The 24,375-nt window shown below is 47.2% G+C and overlaps 1 protein-coding gene across 1 annotated transcript in view; it reads left to right on the top strand.

Annotated features, from left to right (window-relative positions):
• SLC30A7 (solute carrier family 30 member 7) overlaps positions 1-23,423 on the top strand; it is a 71,400-nt gene extending 47,977 nt beyond the window's left edge. The window contains exons 8-11 of the mRNA XM_075322215.1: positions 7,368-7,503; positions 11,661-11,751; positions 12,216-12,365; positions 20,231-23,423. Coding sequence (XP_075178330.1) covers positions 7,368-7,503; positions 11,661-11,751; positions 12,216-12,365; positions 20,231-20,278 — 425 coding nt within the window. The 3' untranslated portion in view covers positions 20,279-23,423. The remainder of the gene's footprint in view (positions 1-7,367; positions 7,504-11,660; positions 11,752-12,215; positions 12,366-20,230) is intronic.
• Positions 23,424-24,375: the final 952 nt, after the last annotated feature.

Here is a 24,375-nt window from a genome sequence, read left to right as displayed (position 1 = left end):
ATTACTTTCCACCACATATGAGGTATCTGCGTACTCAGGAGAAAATGCACAATACATTTCTTTGTCGCTCCATTGGGAGACCCAGACAATTGGGTGTATAGCTACTGCCTCCGGAGGCCACACAAAGTATTACACTTTAAAAAGTGTAACCCCTCCCCTCTGCCTATACACCCTCCCGTGCATCACGGGCCCATCAGTTTTTAGCTTTGTGTTGAAGGAGGCACACATGCACACAAGCTCCACATTTTAGTCAGCAGCAGCTGCTGATTATATCGGATGGAAGAAAAGAGGGCCCCCCACAGGGCCCCCGGCATGCTCCCTTCTCACCCCACTAAGTCGGCGGTGCTGTTAAGGTTGAGGTACCCATTGCGGGTACAGAGGCTGGAGCCCACATGCTGTTTTCCTTCCCCATCCCTTAGAGGCTCTGGGAGAAGTGGGATCCTAACCGGTCACCATTCACTGGGACCGAGCTCCATCCGCAGCCCCTGGGGGAATCTGACGGACAGGAGCCTGGATATCATCAGGGACAGGGCCCTGCATCCATAAGGTACTCTGTGTCCCCTGAGGGACGGGGCATGCAGCGCCTGTGTTGCAGACGCCGCAGCGGCTCCTGTGTGGTTTGTGAGACCGGGACTACCGCGCCGACCGCGCCTGTTTGCCGGCCGCGTTTTTAACTTTAGTCCCCGGCTTTTGCGGCCTAGTACCATGTACTCCCGCCCCCGGGCCTGCCAGTCAGGGGTGGGGGCGGGACGGCCGACTGGACGTCGGCAGTGAGGGCTGGAGCATGCTTTGGTATCCTCCTCCCCCCTCACTGAGCACTGTGGGGCACCAGATGCCCGCACTTTATTAGGCACTCCCATGGCTCCCTCCTCCCCTCAGAACGCTGGCAGCCATTGTTAGAATCTCTTCTGCCGGTGGAGGATTTCAGAATGAGCTCTACAGCTCTGGGAGTCCCAGGCAGGGAATCTGGTGGACGCACCACCGCTTGGGGCGGTTGGTAAGCCACACCAGTTGTCAGGTGCTGGCCCCCCTTGGGTACAGAAGTGTGTGTGTGTGTGTGTGTGTATGTATGTATATATATGTATATATATATATATATATATATATATATATATATATATATATATATATATATATATATATATATATATATATATATATATATATATATATATATATATATATATATATATATAATATATATAATATATATATAATATATATATATATATAATATATATATATATATAATATATATTGTATACATTTTCTATATTCGGCAGCATTATTTGCTTTTGGCTATATCTCTAAGAGGAGACAACAGCAGGTCGTCCGCAGAAAGCAAGGGGGCCAAGGCACAGGCTTATTTTGCAACCTGTACCTCTTATGCGGCTATGTTACCTGCAGGTTCCACCTACCCTCATTGTGACAATGCTCGGCCCCTGTGGCACTCACTCAGCCGGAGCCTCCGGCACTGGTGGGACCCTCGGCTCAGGTGGTACCGCCGGTTTCCACTGCACAGATGGAAGGGACAGAGTTTACATTTTTGACTGAGAAACTCTGAGTCGCTTCACATTCCATGGCTCAGTCTATGGACAGATTGTCGGCTGAGATACTAGAAGCTTGGCAGTCCAGACCGGTAACACAGGGCTAGGGCACTGTGAGTTCATCGCCCCCAGGCCCCTCTCGGTCGGTACAGCAAAGGGCTCCTGGGGTGGCACCCAGATCCCACGGTGAGAACTCCGACAGGGACCGCAGCCTCAGACAGGCTAAGCGGACTTGCTGGGAACCTTCCCCGACTTCATCACGCGGTTCGGGGTCTCAGCATGAGGACTCTCGGGAGGATGAAGCGGAGGTCGCAGCTCAGGGCTCTGATCCTGACGTTGCTCTCAATCTGGATACACCTGAAGGGGACGCCATAGTAAATGACCTTATAACGTCCATCTACCAGGTGCTAGTCCTTCTCCCCCAACTCCACCTATAGAAGAGTCGGCTTCACAGTAGGAGAAACACCAGTTTAGGTTTCCCAAACGTACCCGGAGTGCTTTTTTCGATCACTCTAACTTCAGAGATGCTGTCCAGAAGCACAGAGCATTTACGGACAAGCGCTTTACTAGGCGCCTTAATGACACACGTTACCCTTTCCCCCCTGACGTAGTTAAGGGTTGGGCTCAGTGTCCCAAGGTGGATCCTCCAGTCTCCACACTGGCGGCTAGATCCGTAGTATTAGTGGCAGATGGTTCATCGCTCAAGGATGCCACTGACAGGCAAATTGATTTCATCATGAGCTCTATCTATGAAGCCATAGGCGCGTCTTTTGCTCCGGCCTTCGCAGTCGTGGGGGCATTCCAAGCTATCAGCTTGTCTGTCCTAGACTAATGAGGTCGCAAGTACCTCTGCCCCGCAGGATGTGTCTTTGACTTCTCAGGCGGCGGTTTTTTCGTCCTACGTCATGAACGCCGTCCTGGACTCTGCGAGCCGTACAGCGGTAGCATCCGCCAATTCGGTGGCAGTCCGCAGGGCCATGTGGCTACGCGAATGGAAGGCAGACTCTGCGTCCAAGAAGTTCTTAACCGGTTTGCCATTTTCTGGCGACCGTCTGTTTGGCGAGCAATTGGATGAAAAACCGATGGGTGAGAGACATTCCGTCTCACGGTTACAGGATAGAGCTCAGCTCTCGTCCTCCGACTCGTTTCTGCAGATGGAGTTGTGATCCCCGTTCCGCTTCACGAACGTGGTCGCGGTCTTTACTCCAACTTTTTTGGGGTACCAAAAAAGGACGGATCATTCCGGTCCGTTCCGGGCCTCATCCTGCTCAACAGACACGTGAGAACCTGACGGTTTCGGATGGAATCTCTCCGCTCAGTAATCGCTTCGATGTCCCAGGGAGTCTTCCTAGCATCAATCGACATCAGGGATGCTTATCTCAATGTGCCGATTACACCAGAGCATCAACGCTTCCAGTGTTTCGCCTCCGGGTCGAACACTTTCAGCTCGTGACTCTGCCTTTCGGCCTGGCGACAGTCCCACGGGTCTTCACCAAGGTCATGGCATCAGTGGCGATGGGCCTACACTCTCAGGGACACTCGGTGATCCCTTACTTAGACGATCTCCTAAGTCAAGGCACCCTCCCGGGTGGCATGTCAACACAGCCTGAACATTGCTCTGGAGACTCTCCAGAGGTTCGGGTGGATCATCAATTTCCCAAAGTAAAAATTGACACCGACCCAATCGCTGACTTTCCTCGGGATGGAGTTTCATTCTCCCTCAGAGATAGTGAAGCTACCGCTGGACAAACAGAGTTCGCTGCAGACAGGGGTGCACTTTCTCCTTCGGGCCCAGTCTCACCCCTTGAGGCGCCTCACGCGCTTCCCAGGGAAGATGGTGGCAGCAATGGAGGCAGTTCCCTTTGCGCAGTTTCATCTGCGTCCACTCCAATGGCACATTCTCCGCTAATGGGACAGGAGGTCGACGTCCCTAGACAAGAACGTCTCTCTTTCACTGGCAGACAAAGCCTCTCCTCAGGGGTGGCTTCTTCCCACTTCTTGGTCGAAAGAAAAATCCTTCCTGCTCCCATCCTGGGCTATGGTCACGACGGACGAGAGTCTGTCAGGGTGGACAGCGGTCTTCCGCCACCACAGGGCTCAGGGAACCTGGACTCTGACAGAGTCCTCCCTTCAGATCAATGTTCTGGAGATAAGGGCAGTGTAGCTAGCCCTAAAGTCGTTCCAGCGGTAGCTGGACGGCAGGCAGATCCGGATACAGTCGGACGACGCCACGGCGGTCGCGTACATCAACCACCAGCACAGAGCGCTGGCGGCGGACGCATCAGTCCAGGACTGGTCGCAATTTCGACTGCCTTATGTATTTCCTCCTCTGGCGCTGCTGCCCAGGGTGTTACTCAAGATCGGGTCCGACTGACGCCGCGCCATCCTCGTCGCTCCAGACTGGCCGAGGAGGTTGTGATACCTGGATCTGCGGCACCTCCCGGTGGGTCGACCGTGGGCACTCCCAGGACCGACCAGACTTGCTGTCCCAAGGGCCATTTTCCATCTGAATTCTGCGGTCTTCACCCTGACTGGGTGTCCATTGAGTCATGGCTCTTAGCGTTCTTAATATCTATCACGCCTTTCGCAGAAGGTGGTCTTCCTAGTGGCAGGCACATCACTTCGGAGAGTGTCTGAGCTAGCAGCGCTGTCATGCAAAGCCCCCTTCCTGGTGTTTCGCCAGCATGAGGTGGTTCTGCGTCCGGTCCCGGAATGCCTTCTTAAGGTGGTATCCCCCTTTTCTTCTCAATCAGGATATCTCCTTACCTTCTTTTGGCTCTCATCCAGTTCACAGTTGTGAAAAGGATGGCACTTGTTAGATCTCGGGAGAGCACTCCGGCTCTTCTTTTCGCACACTGCGCCCCCGCGCCGTTCTGATGCGCTCTTTGTCCGTGTCACTGGCCAGAGTAAGGGGTCGCAGGCTTCCAAGTCAACCTTGGCTCGGTGGATCAAGGAACTGATCCTTGAAGCCTACCGTTCTTCTGGGCTTCCGATTCCTTTTGGAGCTGAAAGCCCATTCTACCAGAGCCGCAGGGGCATCCTAGGCATTGCGTCACCAGGCTACGGCTCAGCAGGTGTGGCAGCACTACCTGGTCGAGTTTGCACACTTTCACGAAACACTATCGGGTTCATGCCTATGCTGTGGCAGATGCCAGCCTAGGTAGGCGAGTCCTTCAGGAGGCGGTTGCTCACCTGTAAGAGAGGGCCGTTTTTTTCGGCTTTTTATCGAGGTATTCTTTTACCCACCCAGGGACTGCTTTTGGACATCCCAATTGTCTGGGTCTCCCAATGGAGCGACAAAGAAGAAGGGAATTTTGTTTACTTACCGTAAATTCCTTTTCTTCTAGCTCCTATTGGGAGACCCAGCACCCGCCTCTGTTCCCTTCGGGCTGTTGTTCTTTTGTGTACACATGTTGTTCATGTTGAAGGGTTCTTTTGGTTCATGGTTTCAGTTCTCCGAACATCCTTCGGTTTGAATTTACCTTAGACCAATTTATAAGTTCCTCCTTCCTGCTTTGGCACCAAAACTGATGGGCCCGTGATGCACGGGAGGGTGTATAGGCAGAGGGGAGGGGTTACACTTTTTAAAGTGTAATACTTTGTGTGGCCTCCGGAGGCAGTAGCTATACACCCAATTGTCTGGGTCTCCCAATAGGAGCTAGAAGAAAAGGAATTTACGGTAAGTAAACAAAATTCCCTTCTTTATGGTGCATTTTTTCCTGTTACCCTTGTGAAAAAAAAGCTACCTAGTTGAAGCAACCGTTTTGTGGTAAAAAAAATTTTTTCTTTTCACGGCTCAACTTTATAAACTTCTGTGAAGCCCCCAGGTGTTCAAAGTGCTCACCAAACATCTAGAAAAATTATTTGAGGGCTCTAGTTTCCAAAATCGGGTCACTTGTGGGGGAGCTGCATTGTTTAGGCACCTCAGGGGGTCTTCAAACTCGACATGGCGTCTGCTAATGAGTGCAGCTAATTTTGCGTTGAAAAATTCAAATGGAGCTCCTTCCCTTCCGAGCTCTGCCGTGCGCCCAAACAATTGATTTTTACCACATATGGGGTATCAGCGTACTCAGGAGAACATGCACAATAAATTGTATGGTGCATTTTCTCTTTTCTCCCTTGTAAAAATGAAAATTTTATGGCTAAAGTAACATTTTTGTGTTAAGTAAAATTTTCATTTTTTTCCTTCCACGTTGATTTGGTTCCTGTGAAGCACCTAAAGGGTTAATAAACTTATTGGATGTGGTTTTGAGCAGTGTGAGGGGTGCAGTTTTTAGAATGGGGTCACTTTTGGGTATTTTCTGTCACCTAGGTCTCTCAAAGTCACTTCAAATGTGATGTGGTCCCTAAAAAAAATTATTTTGTAAATTTTGTTGGAAAAATGAGAAATTGCTGATGACCTTTTGACCCGTTCTAACTTCCTAACGAAAAAAAAAAATTGTTTCGAAAATTGCGCTGATGTAAAGTAGACAAGTGGGAAATGTTATTTAGTAACTATTTTGTGTGACGTATCTCTCAGATTTATGGGCATAAATTTTCAAAGTTTGAAAATTGCGAAATTTTCAAAATTTTCGCAAAATTTCCTAAATTTTCACAAACGCAAAAAATATCTGCCTAAATTTACCACTGACATGAAGTACAATATGTCACGAAAAAACAATCTCAGAATCGCCAGGATCCGTTGAAGCGTTCCAGAGTTATAACCTGTCAAAGTGACACTGGTCAGAATTGCAAAAAATGGCCCGGTCATTAGGGTGTTTTAGTGGCCGGGGGTGAAGGGGTTAAACAATTGCTGATTTTCTGATTCCCTTTTAACTTGTCTCTTCAGGAATTTAGCAATGACATTAAAGTTTTGGAGACGTTTTAGCAGTGATGTTGAGTTCTAGATCAGATAATTGGGGTTTTGACTGATTAAATATATATTAAGAAATCAGATTTGTGAAGCTTTTAATTGTAGAAGTCGCCATTATGGATATAAAGAGCGAACAAGGCAGTGTGTAGACTTTAATACAGGACACAGCTGCAAGATGCAAATCAAAAAAGGTCCATGGAGCCTCTGTTAGGAGTCTCGATACAGAAAATAGCCAGATATCCCCCTGGGAAGGACGCAGCCAAGGAGTGGCTCTTTTTAGGAGACCACCACAACCACCATATTAAGTGGCCCTTTTAGTCAATATCCAGCTCTTTGATGAGTTTAAAGATATGACAAGAATAAGAATCCTACTCCACACTGAGGGGCAATACCCCGAAACAGCTGTCTGTGGATGGATACCTGGCCTTGGTATTTCCATTGTCATATCTTTAAACTCGTGAAGAGCTGGATATTGACTAAAAGGGTCACTTAATATGGTGGTTATGGTGGTCTCTTAAAATGAGCCACTCCTTGGCTAGGTGCTAGTTTCTGTGTCGAAACTCCTAACAAGAGGCTCCACGGACCTTTTTTGATTTGCATACTTCCCAGGGGGCAAGGCACCTAGGATTTCACTGTGTTGAGCGCCTTTGCTGGCTGCCGGCAGTGTTTTATCTGGCTGGTCTCCCCGAGATCAGTGATTGTTTTGTGTTACAGCTGTAAGATGGACTCACGTCAGAATTGGGCTCTGAGGTTTTTCAAATGAAAACATGACATTCTTCGTACATGATCTTTTTCATTAATATATATTGTCCCTGATAATGGATCTCTGGGACAGCAGATCCTTGGACTCAGTGATATTATGTCATGGATTATTCATGTAGTAAATGTTTTTAAAAATATTTGTCAATAACCCCTGATTTACATCATGAAGGACCCAGTTACTGAGTGTCTTCTTCTCTTCTTTAAAGGGGTATTCTTGCACATTGTGGCGGACACGCTGGGGAGTATTGGTGTGATCATCTCCACTATCCTGATGCAGCGGTATGGATGGATGATTGCAGATCCAATTTGCTCCATGCTTATTGCTCTGCTTATCTTTGTCAGGTAAGTGCAGCATAAAATGTATTTTTATTGCCTGATGACCCTAGCGCGCGTGTAGCATAGTGAATACAGCAAGCCTTACACCGTCCACTGCACAGAATTGTTAGTGCTATTTCTAACAAATCCGCTGATCTAGACAGGTATGATGCTACTTGGTCACATAATCCGGTTTTGATCCAGAAATTCTGGATATCTGCGTTCTCTACTAACCTTGCCGGCTTGAAATGATAGGGTCACAAAATGAATGATTTGATTTTAAGGGTCCAGTAATCTGAAATACTTTGAGTCATTCAGCACCTTTTGTGTTCCCATTCATGCATTAAAGGGATTTCACCATATTTACATAGTGACACTTTCTCACGCCTCTGTGCAGATACGCGTTACTTCCCAGGAGTATTTTTTTAATTACAAACAGAAAGTGATGCCTTTCTTCATTTAGTTGATTGTTGGTCTCAGTTCCTCCTTCTTTGGATGTCATGGTTTTTACAATCTCCAGTTCTGGTACATGCTAAAGGAAGATGGCGCCATATTGCATTATAAACTTCCATGTTAATTTCTTCAGTCTCGTCCACCATTTGTACCTGATTACACGAGTCCTGAGCTCCAAGGCCCACGGCTTGCCCCTTCACAATCTTTCCCTACTCAGCAGCCCTTGGCAATCTCTCAACTAGAGAACTGAAACTGACACATTTTGGCAGATAGGGCTCGCTGCAGGTCCCCTGCACAGCTTAATGGCCGGCAGCCGTTGCACAGGGAAAAAGTGATGAGCGGCAGCGCTGAATCCAAATGTCCCTTTAAATAATCCAATTGAAAACGAATTTTCTTCTAGTGTGCCAAACAGTCTGACGTGTGATGTCCTATCTGTATTCTTTGTAATGTACAGTGTGTTATACAGTTGCTTAAGCACCTTGTAAGACTCTACTCAGATATTACAGTCCTTTTGTAAAGCTATAAGGATGCTTTATACTCATGAATGATGGACAGAAATTTTCCTTTCTAGTCTTTCCCATCTCCCAAGTGATGACTGTTCCCTAAAATAAAACAATCTCACTTTCTGATCCACGTGGGTCCAAGTTCTGTCTGGAATCCCCATGATCCTGATAGTAATGGGGCTGCAGCATAATCAACACTTCAACCCCCTCCACTTTTTTATTTTGCACAGCAGATCTCGCCTTTTCAGGGAACTGCAGCACAGCTCTGTGCAAGGTCAACAGTAAGGGAGCTTCATCCTCCCCAACTACCGTTTTTTGCGGACTATAAGCCACACCCCCCCCCCCCAAAATGTTGGGGGAAAGTAGGGGGTGCATCTTATAGTCTGAATGTAGGCTGCGGGGAATGAGGGTGCTGCAGTTGTTCGGGTCATCTGGGGCATGAGCAGGCTGTAGCAGCGGCTACCGTGACCACGTGCCAGGATGGGGGTATATGAGCAGGATGGGGGTATTATAGCATGATGCAGCCATACACCAGGATGGGGGTATATAGCAGGATGGGGGTAGATGATCAGGATGGGGTCTATAACAGGATGCAGCCATATGCCAGGATGGCAGTATATAGCAGGATGGGGTTCCTTAGTAGAGAATTTGGGGACATTACCCCCATAACTGTGTCAGCAGCAGATCCTCACCCCATAGGTGTCATAACCATATTTCTTGTTTAAAATTTTATCTTCCTATTTTCCTCCTCTAAAACCAGGATGCGTCTTATAGTCCGAAAAATACGGTAGATGGCAAATTCTACTTAATACAAATTAACATCCCCAGCTATTTTGTTTTTAGTAATAGCTACTATAAAGGTATTAAAGTGTAACTATCATTTTAATAAACTTTTTATTATAGGGGCTGAATGCTGAGCCCCCAGAGATCAGTCCGCACGCTTCTCCTGAAGTGCACTGCTCCTGTATGACCTGTGCACAGAGCGGTGTACGGGCTCAGTAATGTTTCTCCATACACTACAAAGAGTGAGTGTACAAACCCATTCACTTATATTATACACCCCTCTGGATATAATTCCTATAGAAACGCTGCACTTCAGAGCAGTGTTTTGACCAGTTGGTGGGGATCTCCGGTCCTAGACCCCCACTAATTTGCAACACAATCCAGTGCAAATACATTGTTTTACAAAATGATAGTTGTACTTTAAAGATGTGTCCATGGATATAACAGTGGTGCCTCCGTGTTACATCATACTGGGTTCTTTTCTCTCACATTTCTTTAGCCTTTTTATTAGTTGCAGGAGTCCATTGACCCCAAGCAAGTTTTTTTTCGTCATATTTCCGCCAGTATGGGAGTTAAGTAACCATTATTTTCGGGACCGTCGTAGCTCAGGTGCCCCTTCCCCCTTAGAGCATTATGAGACGCGGCGTCGACTACACGTACCACAACAACCCCACGTGACTAACACTGTAGGAATTATTTTGCTGCGACTACCTAAAGGTTAAATATATGTCATAAGGTGAAACATGTCCCGTTTGTGCTCTTATTTTATTCCCCCTGATTCTCTGATAATCCCATTTTTTTTTTTAATCCGGCATATGGATAAATGCTTTTTTATTTGGTACTGATTTTATGGCTATTTCCAAGGGGGTGGGGCTCAAAGCATTCTCTAGCGGCTTGTCTTTAGCCCGCTTTGCATCATCACTTTAGAAGCAACACCCCCTTGCTAAGACCAGAAAAATTAGTAGTAAAGAAAAAGGCCCACAGCTCTGCCCCGTGTGGTGATTTTACTAAAACAGAAAACCCAGGGGGGCAGCGGGAAGAGCAAACGCTGATCATCCTGCTTTCACGTTCCTCTTTAAATAGTGTGAAAGGGGTTAAAACCCCTCAGAGGTACCGTGTGGCTTCCTGGAAGGTCTGTGAGCACAGGGCATTGGTTTTTTTATCTCAGCCGGGGTTTCCTGACCGGTGTACACACTCGTGGTCGGTGCACAGCCGGCAGATTGTGAAATCGTTCCTCAGAACAGTGTGCAGATGTGCAACAGAGAAACAGTATATCAAATGAGGCTGGAGAACCAAGAATAGACCCACGTCATTCCCCATCTGCCAAGGTCAAGGGCTCCTCCGCCATCTGCAAAACATGAAACCTAGAAATGAACACTTAATTTAAACTAGAGATATTTGCCCTCCCTGCGCCATTTTCTGAAAGATTTGTTACTTGTAGAAATCCTGCTGATAAATTTCAGATTTGGCCGGTGGTCAGCCGATGCCCTGCCATGTTAGACAAGGGTGTGTGGCTTTGTGATCTTTTGTCCTACTGTAGACATGTGGCCGCAGGGAGTTGTGCTGCAGCCGGTAGTCTGACCACCACACACAGAACAGGGAGGAGGAGGAGGTGTGCGTCCCAGAGCGGAGCGCACATATATATTTCTGGATATCTCAATTTTAATTTTAAAATGAGACAATATGATCAAAGAAATGAGGCGCTAAAGAGAGGAAGTGTGGACAGAATTTTAGTTTTTGGGGTTTTTGTTTTTTTTAAGGAGGATTTTGTGTTTCTCCAAGTTTAGGGCAGACCTGAGAGTACTTGGCTGCCCGTAGAACTATGGCACGGGGATACAATTCCATATATATTCTTTAGCACTTTATTCTCCTTCTGTAATGTTGGTTTCACATCTCCACAAGGCTTTTTCTTATATCACACTTTGGGCGTTGTCTAAAATCAAAGCAACAACAGGAACTGCATTGTACGAGCAAGTCAAGCGGCACACGTCGTCCTCACTCATCCTCTATGAATAGAACTATCAAACTGTAACCTCATAAAAGTGCATTATTGGGGGGATATCATTCACCAGTATGATGACAGCAGAATTGGGAAACACTGAACTGCACCCCTAACATTTGGTCCAATATGGAGCCACAGTATGTGATTGGTTCTGGTGCGGATCCGATATTGATGTCTTATCGCTTGTCTTGGTCTTCTGCCGGAGGTATAGGTCTGGAACATTTCCAGATATACCTACCTTTTGTACAAGGACTCCAACATTTGCCACCATAATGGTTTCCTATAGAATGGCAGAAACTCCTTGTTATCTGCAGGTGGCTACTATAGAATCCTCTTTGCTGTAGATTGTACTTTATGGCATATGTGAGGAATATGAGTAATGTTTGTAGATGATGAGCTCAAAGATTTGATTAATCTAAGAAAATGCCTTATTTCCCTTCCAGTGTTATTCCTTTACTTAAGCAGTCAATTGGGATCCTCATGCAGAGAACTCCCCCAGCCTTGGATTATTTGCTCCCTGAATGTTACCAGCGGGTATGTATACTCCTAATTGCTGCTCCAGCTAACACCTTCACATTATATAAGGCCACTTTCTTCTGATCCTGCTTTATGAACCATAATCCTAGTTATAGACCCTTTCAACTGGTTCGGATCGGTGACCTTCTTTGCTATACAGGGTTGTGAGCTCTGCAGGGACCATCCACCTGTTATCAAGGTGCAGTCACCTTGTGATCATCTATGGCTCATTGTCACCTTTCCGAACAGTGTCCTGTCCCAGCTGAGCTCCACAACCCATTTCTTACAGTCCTTGAAACCCAATAAATGAAAACTTCCGTAAAGTGGGGATGAGAAGGTGTTACAGTGCATGATGCCTCGCCAACTTACTGGATGTCACTAGCGGTGTTTGAAAGACATTCTGCTACTCTGGTTTAATGTGGCATTTGGACTGTATTGTATTTATACAGTCTATATTATGTTTTTGGGGTTTTGTTCTCCAGGTGCAGCAGCTCCAGGGTGTTTATCATCTACACGACCCACATTTCTGGACTCTCTGTACCGATGTTTACATTGGGACCCTGAAACTGGTGGTGGGACCTGAGGCAGACGCCCGCTGGATTCTCAGTCAGACGCATAATATTTTCACACAGGTACGGGGCATTTGACGTGGACTATTTTGCTTGCAGCACTTGGTCATTTGCCTTCATTTTAGCCCATATCACTCAGTGTATATTATGCAGCATGATCCTAGTCTCACATAACTTAATCCCTAATACTATATGAGAAAATATCACTTCCTAATATTGCTTTTCATGCTACCATCCAGCTGGAAAATCTCTTCAAAGAGGTTGTCCAAAATTTGGAGTGTAATTTCTAGATAGCCATTTAGCCACACTGAGTTAATCGTGGCACTTAAGCATATTTAATATTATTGACCAGTTCCCTTTAAAAGTAAAAAAGATATTTCTTTGTCGCTCCATTGGGAGACCCAGACAATTGGGTGTATAGCTCATGCCTCCGGAGGCCACACAAAGTATTACACTAAAAGTGTAAAGCCCCTCCCCTTCTGCCTATACACCCCCCGTGCATCACGGGCTCCTCAGTTTTTATGCTTTGTGCGAAGGAGGCTGACATCCACGCATAGCTCCACAGCTTGGTCAGCAGCAGCTGCTGACTAGGTCGGATGGAAGAAAAGAGGGCCCATAACAGGGCCCCCAGCATGCTCCCTTCTCACCCCACTGTGTCGGCGGTGCTGTTAAGGTTGAGGTACCCATTGCGGGTACACAGGCAGGAGCCACATGCTGTTTTCCTTCCCCATCCCTTACTGGGCTCTGGGTGAAGTGGGATCCTAATCGGTCTCCAGGCACAGGGACCGTGCTCCCTCCGCAGCCCCTGGGAATCTGCTGGATAGGAGCCGGGTATCGTCAGGGACAAGGCCCTGCTACTGTGAGGTACTGTGTCCCCGTGGGGACCGCGCATGGAGCGCTTGTGCCATACACATTACAGCACTGCTGGGTGTGTTAGTGCGCCGGGGACTACCGCGCATGGAGCGCTTGTGCCATACACATTGCAGCACTGCTGGGTGTGTTAGTGCGCCGGGGACTACCGCGCGGCCGCGCTTATAACTTTAGTCCCCGGCTTCTGCGGCCTAGTGTCGTATATTCCCGCCCACAGGCCTGCCAGTCAGGGGAAGGGCGGGACGCTGCACAGATCGTCAGCGCTGAGGGCTGGAGCATACTTTAGTATCCTCCTCCCTCCTCACTCAGTACACTGGGGCACTAGATTCCCGCACTTTTCTTGGGCACGCCCACGGTCCCCTCCTCCCCACAGAACGCCGGCAGCCATTCCTGTCAGCGATTCAGACGCTGGAGAGGAGAGACAACACAGGGAGACCCAGGCAGGGAATCTGGTGATCACACAACCGCTCTGAGCGGTCGGTAAGCAGCACCTGTGGTGCTGGCCCCACTGAGTACCGAAGTGTATATATATATATATATATATAGGCTTATAGGCTATCCATTTGCACTGTACGGTCGCTCTGTTGTTTTTTGGCTATATACCCTCCTGGATTGTTCTCAGAGGAGACAACAGCATGTCGTCCGCAAAAAGCAAGGGTGCCAAAGCACAGGCGTACTTTGCAGCCTGTACATCATGTGCGGCTATACTACCGGCAGGTTCCACTGACCCTCATTGTGTGCAATGCTCGGCCCCTGTGGCACTTACTCAGCCGGAGCCTCTGCTACAGGTGGCCCAGGTGGAACCACCTGCTACCACTGTCCAGGTGACAGGGACGGAGTTTGCAGCTTTTGCTGACAAACTGTCTGAGAGTATGGATAAATGGTCTGCTAAAATACTAGAAGCCCTACAGTCCAGACCGGTGACTCAGGCCCCGGGCACTGTTCAATCTTTGACCCCTGGTCCCCCTCAATTGGAACAGCAAAGTGCCCCTGGGATGACCCATAGATCCCAGGGTGAGGTCTCTGACACGGACCGCAGTCCCAGACCGCCTAAGCGGGCGCGCTGGGAAATTCCCTCCACCTCATCACACTGTTCAGGGTCTCAGCAGGAGGACTCTCTGGAGGATGAAGCGGAGGTAACAGATCAGGATTCTGATCCTGAAGCCGCTCTCAACCTAGATACACCTGAAGGTGACGCCGTAGTGAATGACCTTATAGCAACCATCAATCAGGTGTTGGATATTTCTCCCCCAGCTCCTACAATTGAGGAGTCAGCTTCTCAGGAGAAATTCCGTTTCAGGTTTCCCAAGCGTACATTGAATACGTTTCTGGATCACTCTGACTTCAGGGAGGCAGTCCAGAAAAACCGAGACTGTCCAGACAAGCGTTTTTCCAAGCGCCTTAAGGATACACGTTATCCCTTCCCCCCTGATGTTGTCAAGGGCTGGACTCAGTGTCCTAAGGTGGATCCTCCAATCTCCAGACTGGCGGCTAGATCCATAGTTGCAGTGGAAGATGGGGCTTCACTCAAAGATGCCACTGACAGACAGATGGAACTATGGTTGAAATCCATCTATGAAGCTATCGGCGCGTCGTTTGCTCCAGCATTCGCAGCCGTATGGGCACTCCAAGCTATCTCAGCTTGTCAGGCGCAGATTAATGCAGTAACACGTACATCTGCCCCGCAAGTGGTGTCCTTAACCACTCAGGCGTCAGCGTTTGCGTCCTACGCCATTAATGCTATTCTGGACTCTGCGAGCCGTACGGCGGTAGCATCCGCCAATTCGGTGGTAGTCCGCAGGGCCATGTGGCTACGTGAATGGAAGGCAGATTCTGCTTCCAAAAAGTTCTTAACCGGTTTGCCATTGTCTGGCGACCGCTTGTTTGGTGAGCGATTGGATGAAATCATTAAACAATCCAAGGGAAAGGACTCATCCTTACCCCAGTCCAGACCAAACAGACCTCAACCACGGAAGGTACAATCGAGGTTTCGGTCCTTTCGGACCGCGGGCAGGTCTCAATTCTCCTCGTCCAAAAGGCCTCAAAGATCAGAGGAACTCCGATTCATGGCGGTCTAAGTCACGTCCTAAAAAGACCGCCGGAGGAACCGCTCCCAAAGCGGCCTCCTCAAACCGCATCCTCGGTCGGTGGCAGGCTCTCCCGCTTTTGCGACGCCTGGCTGCCACAGGTAAAAGACCGATGGGTGAGAGACATTCTATCTCACGGTTACAGGATAGAGTTCAGCTCTCGCCCTCCGACTCGTTTCTTCAGAACATCTCCGCCCCCCGAAAGAGCCGATGCTCTTCTGCAGGCGGTGGGCACTCTGAAGGCGGAGGAAGTGGTGATCCCTGTTCCTCTTCAACAACGGGGTCACGGTTTTTACTCCAACCTGTTCGTGGTGCCAAAAAAGGACGGATCCTTCCGTCCTGTTCTGGACCTAAAACTGCTCAACAACCATGTGAAAACCAGGCGGTTCCGGATGGAATCACTCCGCTCCGTCATCGCCTCAATGTCCCAAGGAGATTTCCTAGCATCAATCGACATCAAAGATTCTTATCTCCACGTACCGATTGCACCAGAGCATCAGCGCTTCCTTCGTTTCGCCATAGGGGACGAACACCTTCAGTTCGTGGCACTGCCTTTTGGCCTGGCGACAGCCCCACGGGTCTTCACCAAGGTTATGGCAACAGTGGTGGCAATCCTACACTCTCAGGGACACTCGGTGATCCCTTATTTAGACGATCTACTTGTCAAGGCACCCTCTCAAGGGACATGCCAACACAGCCTGAACATTGCTCTGGAGACTCTCCAGAGTTTCGGGTGGATCATCAACTTTCCAAAGTCAAATCTGACACCGGCCCAATCACTGACATATCTTGGCATGGAGTTTCATACTCTCTCAGCGATAGTGAAGCTTCCGCTGAACAAACAGCGTTCACTACAGACAGGGGTGCAATCTCTCCTTCAAGGCCAGTCACACCCCCTGAGGCGCCTCATGCACTTCCTAGGGAAGATGGTAGCAGCAATGGAGGCAGTTCCTTTTGCGCAGTTTCACCTGCGCCCACTTCAATGGGACATTCTCCGCAAATGGGACAGGAAGTCGACGTCCCTCGACAGGAACGTCTCCCTTTCTCGGGCAGCCAAGGCTTCCCTTCAGTGGTGGCTTCTCCCCACTTCTCTGTCGAAGGGGAAATCCTTCCTGCCCCCATCCTGGGCGGTGGTCACGACGGACGCGAGCCTGTCAGGGTGGGGAGCGGTTTTTCTCCACCACAGGGCTCAGGGTACTTGGACTCAGACAGAGTCCTCCCTTCAGATCAATGTTCTGGAGATAAGGGCAGTGTATCTTGCCCTAAAGGCGTTCCAGCCGTGGCTGGAAGGCAAACAGATCCGAATTCAGTCGGACAACTCCACAGCGGTGGCATACATCAACCACCAAGGCGGGACACGCAGTCGGCAAGCCTTCCAGGAAGTCCGGCGGATTCTGCTGTGGGTGGAAGCCACAGCCTCCACCATATCCGCAGTTCACATCCCGGGCGTAGAAAACTGGGAAGCAGACTTTCTCAGTCGCCAGGGCATGGACGCAGGGGAATGGTCCCTTCACCCGGACGTGTTTCAGGAGATCTGTTGCCGCTGGGGCATGCCGGACGTCGACCTAATGGCGTCCCGGCACAACAACAAGGTCCCGACATTCATGGCACGGTCTCAAGATCACAGAGCTCTGGCGGCAGACGCCTTAGTTCAGGATTGGTCGCAGTTTCAACTCCCTTATGTGTTTCCTCCTCTGGCACTGTTGCCCAGAGTGTTACGCAAGATCAGGGCAGACTGCCGCCGCGCCATCCTCGTCGCTCCAGACTGGCCGAGGAGGTCGTGGTACCCGGATCTGTGGCATCTCACGGTCGGCCAACCGTGGGCACTACCAGACCGACCAGACTTGCTGTCTCAAGGGCCGTTTTTCCATCTGAATTCTGCGGCCCTCAACCTGACTGTGTGGCCATTGAGTCCTGGATCCTAGCGTCTTCAGGGTTATCTCAAGAGGTCATTGCCACTATGAGACAGGCTAGGAAGCCAACATCCGCCAAGATCTACCATAGGACGTGGAAGATATTCCTGTCGTGGTGCTCTGCTCAGGGTTTTTCTCCCTGGCCATTTACCTTGCCCACTTTTCTGTCCTTCCTTCAATCCGGATTGGAAAAGGGTTTGTCGCTTGGCTCCCTTAAGGGACAAGTCTCTGCGCTCTGTGTTTTTTCAGAAGCGCCTAGCCAGACTTCCACAGGTACGCACGTTCCTGCAGGGGGTTTGTCACATCGTCCCTCCTTACAAGCGTCCGTTAGAACCCTGGGATCTGAACAGGGTGCTGATGGCTCTTCAGAAACCACCGTTCGAGCCAATGAGGGATATTTCTCTCTCACGCCTTTCGCAGTCACTTCACTTCGGAGAGTGTCTGAGCTAGCAGCATTGTCGTGCAAAGCCCCTTTCCTGGTGTTTCACCAGGACAAGGTGGTTCTGCGTCCGGTTCCGGAATTTCTCCCTAAGGTGGTATCCCCCTTTCATCTCAATCAGGATATCTCCTTACCCTCTTTTTGTCCTCATCCAGTTCACCAATGTGAAAAGGATTTGCACTTGTTAGATCTGGTGAGAGCACTCAGATTCTACATTTCTCGTACGGCGCCCCTGCGCCGCTCGGATGCACTTTTGTCCTTGTCGCTGGCCAGCGTAAAGGGTCACAAGCTTCCAAATCAACCCTGGCTCGGTGGATCAAGGAACCAATTCTCGAAGCTTATCGTTCCTCGGGGCTTCCGGTTCCCTCAGGGCTGAAGGCCCATTCTACCAGGGCCGTGGGAGCGTCCTGGGCCTTGCGGCACCAGGCTACGGCTCAGCAGGTGTGTCAGGCAGCTACCTGGTCGAGCCTGCACACTTTCACGAAACACTATCAGGTGCATACCTATGCTTCGGCAGATGCCAGCCTAGGTAGGCGAGTCCTTCAGGCGGCGGTTGCCCACCTGTAGGACGGAGCCGTTTACGGCTCTATTACGAGGTATTATTTTACCCACCCAGGGACTGCTTTTGGACGTCCCAATTGTCTGGGTCTCCCAATGGAGCGACAAAGAAGAAGGGAATTTTGTTTACTTACCGTAAATTCCTTTTCTTCTAGCTCCAATTGGGAGACCCAGCACCCGCCCCTGTTCCCTTCGGGCTGTTGTTCTTTGTGTACACATGTTCATGTTGAATGGTTTCAGTTCTCCGATATTCCTTCGGATTGAATTTACTTTAAACCAATTTATAATTTTTTCCTCCTTCTTGCTTTTGCACCAAAACTGAGGAGCCCGTGATGCACGGGGGGTGTATAGGCAGAAGGGGAGGGGCTTTACACTTTTAGTGTAATACTTTGTGTGGCCTCCGGAGGCATGAGCTATACACCCAATTGTCTGGGTCTCCCAATTGGAGCTAGAAGAAAAGGAATTTACGGTAAGTAAACAAAATTCCCTTCTTAAAGGTGACTTGCTTTAAATAGAAACCCCCAAGCCTCTTCAAAGCACCATTCCAAGATAGTTTCATGGAAACAACCAAAAATATCTCCATATAATAAATCGGAGACAGTAAGAGATTAATGCATTGAATAAAATAGACCTCTTTATTAAAGTATTATATATATATATATATATATATATATATATATATATATATATATATATATATATATATATATAATATATATATATATATACACACACACTAAATTTCTAAAGATGGCACTGTAACATTTATTATATAGTTACATGCTAACACCATACAGTTTATGATGGGTTCTAATAAGTCTTTTTTGGCTACCAAGAGTAATTCAGTAGGTCTAAATACCTTGATACTTCCACTGATGACAAGCTCACCTCATCATATGCAGAAACCCCTCCACAAGTACTAATATCTTTAGGTTACCATGAAAATGATTCCCCACTGCTAAATAGTTTTGCTCTGTCTAATCAAGCTAAATTGAGGCACAGCATATATAATACGTTTCACCTAAATGGTCATCAATATTACCTGTTGTAGGTATGACGCTAGGTGCCCAGCTTCAGGTAGACTGTCCCTCCAGAAGAGACCACCTGAGACAAACCTCTAAAACATAAGTCTTTATTGATATTAAATATTAAAGTGAGATACCATGTGTCTGACAAACATAAAGGACAAAAGACAATGTGCTCGTGAAGGGCCAGATAGAGGTAGGTAGAAAAAAAGCGTGCAGGAATATACTGATAATGGATAGCTAGATGAATTCTAGGCAATCTAGGAGGGACTAGTTAGATCCTTCACTTATCCTTCCTACCTGCGGAGAGTGTTATAATGTACAGAACACCCCCCGCTCCGGGTGGCTATCCCTGGCTGTCCCTGCTCTTCCCTGGCCTATGCCCACCACCAACCAGGTGAATTGTGTGCAAAACAGAAACAAACAGAAACAATTAGATTTGTTGGTTCCTGAGCTGGACTGAATCCTATGTTCCAGTCATATACTGTATCAGCAGCAGTTAGGATCAAGCCCCTGGGTCCACCATTCAGGCCGGTACCCTGGGCTTCTCAGGCCGGTACCCTGGGCTAGATAATCTAGCTATCCATTATCAGTATATTCCTGCACGCTTTTTTTCTACCTACCTCTATCTGGCCCTTCACGAGCACATTGTCTTTTGTTCTTTATGTTTGTCAGACACATGGTGTCTCACTTTAATATTTAATATCAATAAAGACTTATGTTTTAGAGGTTTGTCTCAGGTGGTCTCTTCTGAATCTTACCTCCGATAGCTTATTTTTGGATGTGGTTTATTTAGACTGTCCCTCCACCCTCACGTACGTTTTGCCCTGCTTCTTCTGGGAGCATGAATAATTGTATACTCCCTTCATGAGACAAAGATGAAATGATAAATAGCGTATCCATTAACAATACATTAACAATACATTTTTGGGACTTTCTAGCTCCAGACATTTTTTTTCCGATCTGTTACATGATGGAATTTGCCATCAGAGAACCAATCTAAAACTTTTTTTTTTTCTCTCTCCTCTTTCCTTAGGCTGGCGTCAGGCAGCTGTATGTACAGATAGACACAGCAGCCATGTAAACCTTCGTCTGACCTCATCTCTCGGACCAAAGCACCAACGTTAACACTAGGACCTGAGCTTCATGTTCTAAAAAAAAAAAAAAATAAGCCACTGCAGGGATGCACCCATTGGGACCAAGCATCTCCACATGATCATGTTTGGAGAGGGGTCTCTCACTTGTGCCACAATTCCTTCAAATACAAGTCTACTTTTTATACAGAATATGGACCGCATGTCAGACGTTGCCTTCTTCTAGCATCTTGGTGGGTCACTGTTCAGGATACTTGTTGCCTTTGGGCTTCTATTACATTATACATGCGATTACGATCATTCACCCAGCAGTACCATCTAAAGTGCGAGCACCTTAGGCATATCGACTCTGGATTTACTTGTACTGTGAAAACACCTTCAGACCCCAAGGGCAGCATTAGCGTTTATTTAACACATACTGTCCAGGTACGAATGGTGTAAGTCTGGCCGTCCATCATAGTAAGCCAGAGGCTGCAGTCCATTGCATGGCAGGAGATGCTTTGTAATCACTTGCAGCCCTCCGTTTTACAACCTTTTCTTATAGTTTGCAAGACACGAGATTTCTTTCTTCTTAGGCTACATGTAGAAATCTGTGAGCAGTGTTATAAAATAGCTGAAGTAGTGAGGAAAGAGACCCTGGACTACATAGTTCTAGCTGCCCCCTCCCCCCCAATGGAAAACTGGATAGAAATATTACCCAAGTGCCTTCCCCAACCCTAAAGTTGGGAAACTTCCCATAGCACAAGGGGGGTGAGACCACTCCACCGGCGCCATTAATGTCACCTTGCTTGTGACTTATTGTTCTGCATATCTCACTTGGAACATGGTTGTGAAAAAACAACAGAATGCAAAATGACTGAATCTACACCCTCCAGTGCTGCTATGGTTCAGTACGTGATGTCCAGCTCTTCATGTTGCACAGACTCTTCTACATGCTTTTATGGGACATTGTGTAAATCAATGAAGTTCAGAACATGGGATGACCGTATTCTCCTCATTCCAGAGCGTCCAGTAATCTCCAAGGAGGAATAAGTAAAACACAAGGGCTAGAGAATATGTTGTGGACTCTGAATACATAGGTGTAAATGCATTCTGCTTTCATCCACCACCATTTATTCTTTTTAACAGTTTTCTTACTTTGAAGGATTTATTAAGATAAGATGACGTATGGAAAATTCCTATTGGGTAAAGATGTAGTTAATTTACGGTTTACACCAAGTTCCATTATCAGTCATGTTGTTTTTTGGCTCGTGTGTTTGATTATGAGCTGGATAAAGGCAACAGGTCCAATGGTTAAAAAATTGTGTTCTTGAATGTGCCATTTTGTCTCTTTAAGACTCTGCAATCCATATGTAGCACTCTGAAAACATGCTTCGAGTAGAATTAGGATCTGTCAATACTAAGGGCTTGCTTTACAGGAACATATGTTATTTGCATATTCCCCTTATTTTTATTTTTTAAAAGTGGACATTGTATGTAAAGGAAGTAAAACCTTTCCCATTCAATTTCATTTCAATACTTAGCAAAAAAAAAAAACTGATGGATCGTACAAGGTTAGAACTCTACTTTCAACCATTTCAAAAGGTCAGCAGACCGGCCGGCACTGTTGTTGTATTTCCCATTCGAGAATCCAATGCTTGTTAGGGGAGAACGCCAGGCACGGTGGTGCCCAACGAGAATTATTTTGCAGTTTTTAATTCCAAAGTGATATGTTTTGCATCTAACTGCTTGTCGTCTGGTCCTGATGAAGTGTAATCCGATACAACACAGCTGTAGCCCATTCTGTGCTTTCACTCGGTATTCCCATATGACAGTGGAATAACAAGCCACAAAATCATGCAGCAGTGGTGAGTGCCACCCATTTTTCTTCTATTCTCGTAAGTTTAATTTTAATGCGAAAGTATTATGGGTGTGCGGCTCTGACACGAACAGGAATTGTTATCTTAAAGGGTGCAGAATTGCAGTCATATTCAGATCTTGTGAAAGTAGCGCTTACCAAAAAATTCCAGTGCTCCTTCCCAGCTGATCATGATTTGAAGGATCCAATAGATCAGTAATTAATTATTCCACTCCCTAAGGATGATCAGAATGTAAAGGGGTAATCCTATCTGAGCCATGTTGTCAGTATCTGTGAGAAGGATCTGATCCTCCACTTCCCTACTTGGCACTCCAGGCGTTGTGGTAGCCATGTACAACCATCTACTTCTCCAAAGTACTTAACAATGAAGAATCTTAAATATGAGGTTACGGACTACACAGAATGACATCTCAGGCAGCAAGATGTGCACCCGAGCCACGGGAAGAGCAATAGTTCCAGTAACCGATGCCACATTTTACAATACTAAAGAAATCCAGACCTGTTGTGGATTCTGGAGAACTGGAGCTGAGAAACACTGCTCTAAAACACTGAATATTTTCGAAGACTGTGATTTTGTATCCTTACAGGGGTGAGACAACGTTCTGAGTCAATCTACTGAACACGAGCACACCGCTGCACAGCTTCCTTCTGCGTGGCAGTGCAATGTTGACTGACAGTTGAGTTTAGTGGCAAAGCTATGCCGCTGTCTCCAACGCTGCACCCCCTGACTCTGCTTTATGAGAGTGCATCGTAGGAGCGCTGAGGCATTGAGATGGCTTCATCCTGCTATCTTTTGCTTCAGTGCAGAGTTTACAATCTGTATTTGAAGGATCTTGCTAGCGCTGCGCACCTCGAGTCATAAATTATAGAAGCAGAAGATATCTTGAGAATGAAGAGGATATTTAAGTAAATTGCAAACTTTGCTTTTTTTAACCATTTTAAGGAGAATAACCTTTTAAAGTCTTTACAGTATAGACCCCAGTTGTTATCAATTTGAAGAAGATTCACAGGTGGTGAAAAGTAACAGCGAGCAGGCACTTCTGATGCATTATTTGGTGGGAGAATATAAATCTGAAAATATCCACAAGGCAATATAATGGTCTTAGAGCTAATGCCGGCAGGTTCTGGTAGCTAACTGTATACATTCATCAACAGATCATTCTGGAAGGATCGGCTACAATCCAAGGCCCATACAGAGCCCTCTACAATAGTTTATGGAGCGAGGTTGACTGTATTTCTCTGACTTCATAATGAAATAAAGTGCTGGATCTGTTTTACATCTGAGTGTGTGGAGTTTTTGCTTTCTAATGAGGCACACATGTACAGTGTCTATTTTAGGACATGATCATATATCAGTGTCAAACATCAGAAATACCTTGTTTGATCATTTACACCTGACATTTTTTCCTATGATAAATTACTACCCAAATATGAAATCCAATAAATAATGAACCTATGACTTAATGGTAAGGCATCGATGTCACACATAGTATTATCCTTTCAAATAAAAAAATACACCCATCCACTATGGCAGAGGTTCCCAACTCCAGTCCTCAAGGCACACCAACAGTGCATGTTTTCAGGATTTCTTTAGCATTGCATGGGTGTTGGATTCAGCACCTTTGCAGGTGATTAAATTATCACCTGTGCAATACTAAGGAAATCCTGAAAACATGCACTGTTGGTGTGCCTTGAGGACTGGAGTTGGGAACCTCTGCACTATGGGGACTAGAACCCGAAACGCTGGACTTTCCCCACTGACCTCCAGCCATACTCAAATGATATTTGCGTCTGATCAGTGAGTGTTGATGTGTGAGAGTCACATCTCAAACATCAGACTGAGAATCAGGACTAGAGCAGAATATTTGCTTGGTTACTCTCATAAGGCAAGAAAGACAGCCATCCACCCTGTCTCCAGTGCACGGCTGATTGGTAAAGTTGCTACCTGTGGAGTGTGGCACATCGGTTCAATCCCAGGAGTGGATAAATTAAATTTGACTTTTCTTTGTCGCTCCATTGGGAGACCCAGACAATTGGGTGTATAGCTACTGCCTCCGGAGGCCACACAAAGTATTACACTCAAAAGTGTAAACCCCTCCCCTCTGCTATACACCCTCCCGTGCATCACGGGCTCCTCAGTTTTTATGCTTTGTGCGAAGGAGGCTGACATCCACGCATAGCTCCACATCTTAGTCAGCAGCAGCTGCTGACTAGGTCGGATGGAAGAAA

This window comes from Anomaloglossus baeobatrachus, chromosome 8 (genome assembly GCF_048569485.1).
Source record: "Anomaloglossus baeobatrachus isolate aAnoBae1 chromosome 8, aAnoBae1.hap1, whole genome shotgun sequence".
Classification (NCBI taxonomy): Eukaryota; Metazoa; Chordata; class Amphibia; order Anura; family Aromobatidae; genus Anomaloglossus; species Anomaloglossus baeobatrachus.
This window is presented reverse-complemented; position numbering and strand designations above follow the sequence as displayed.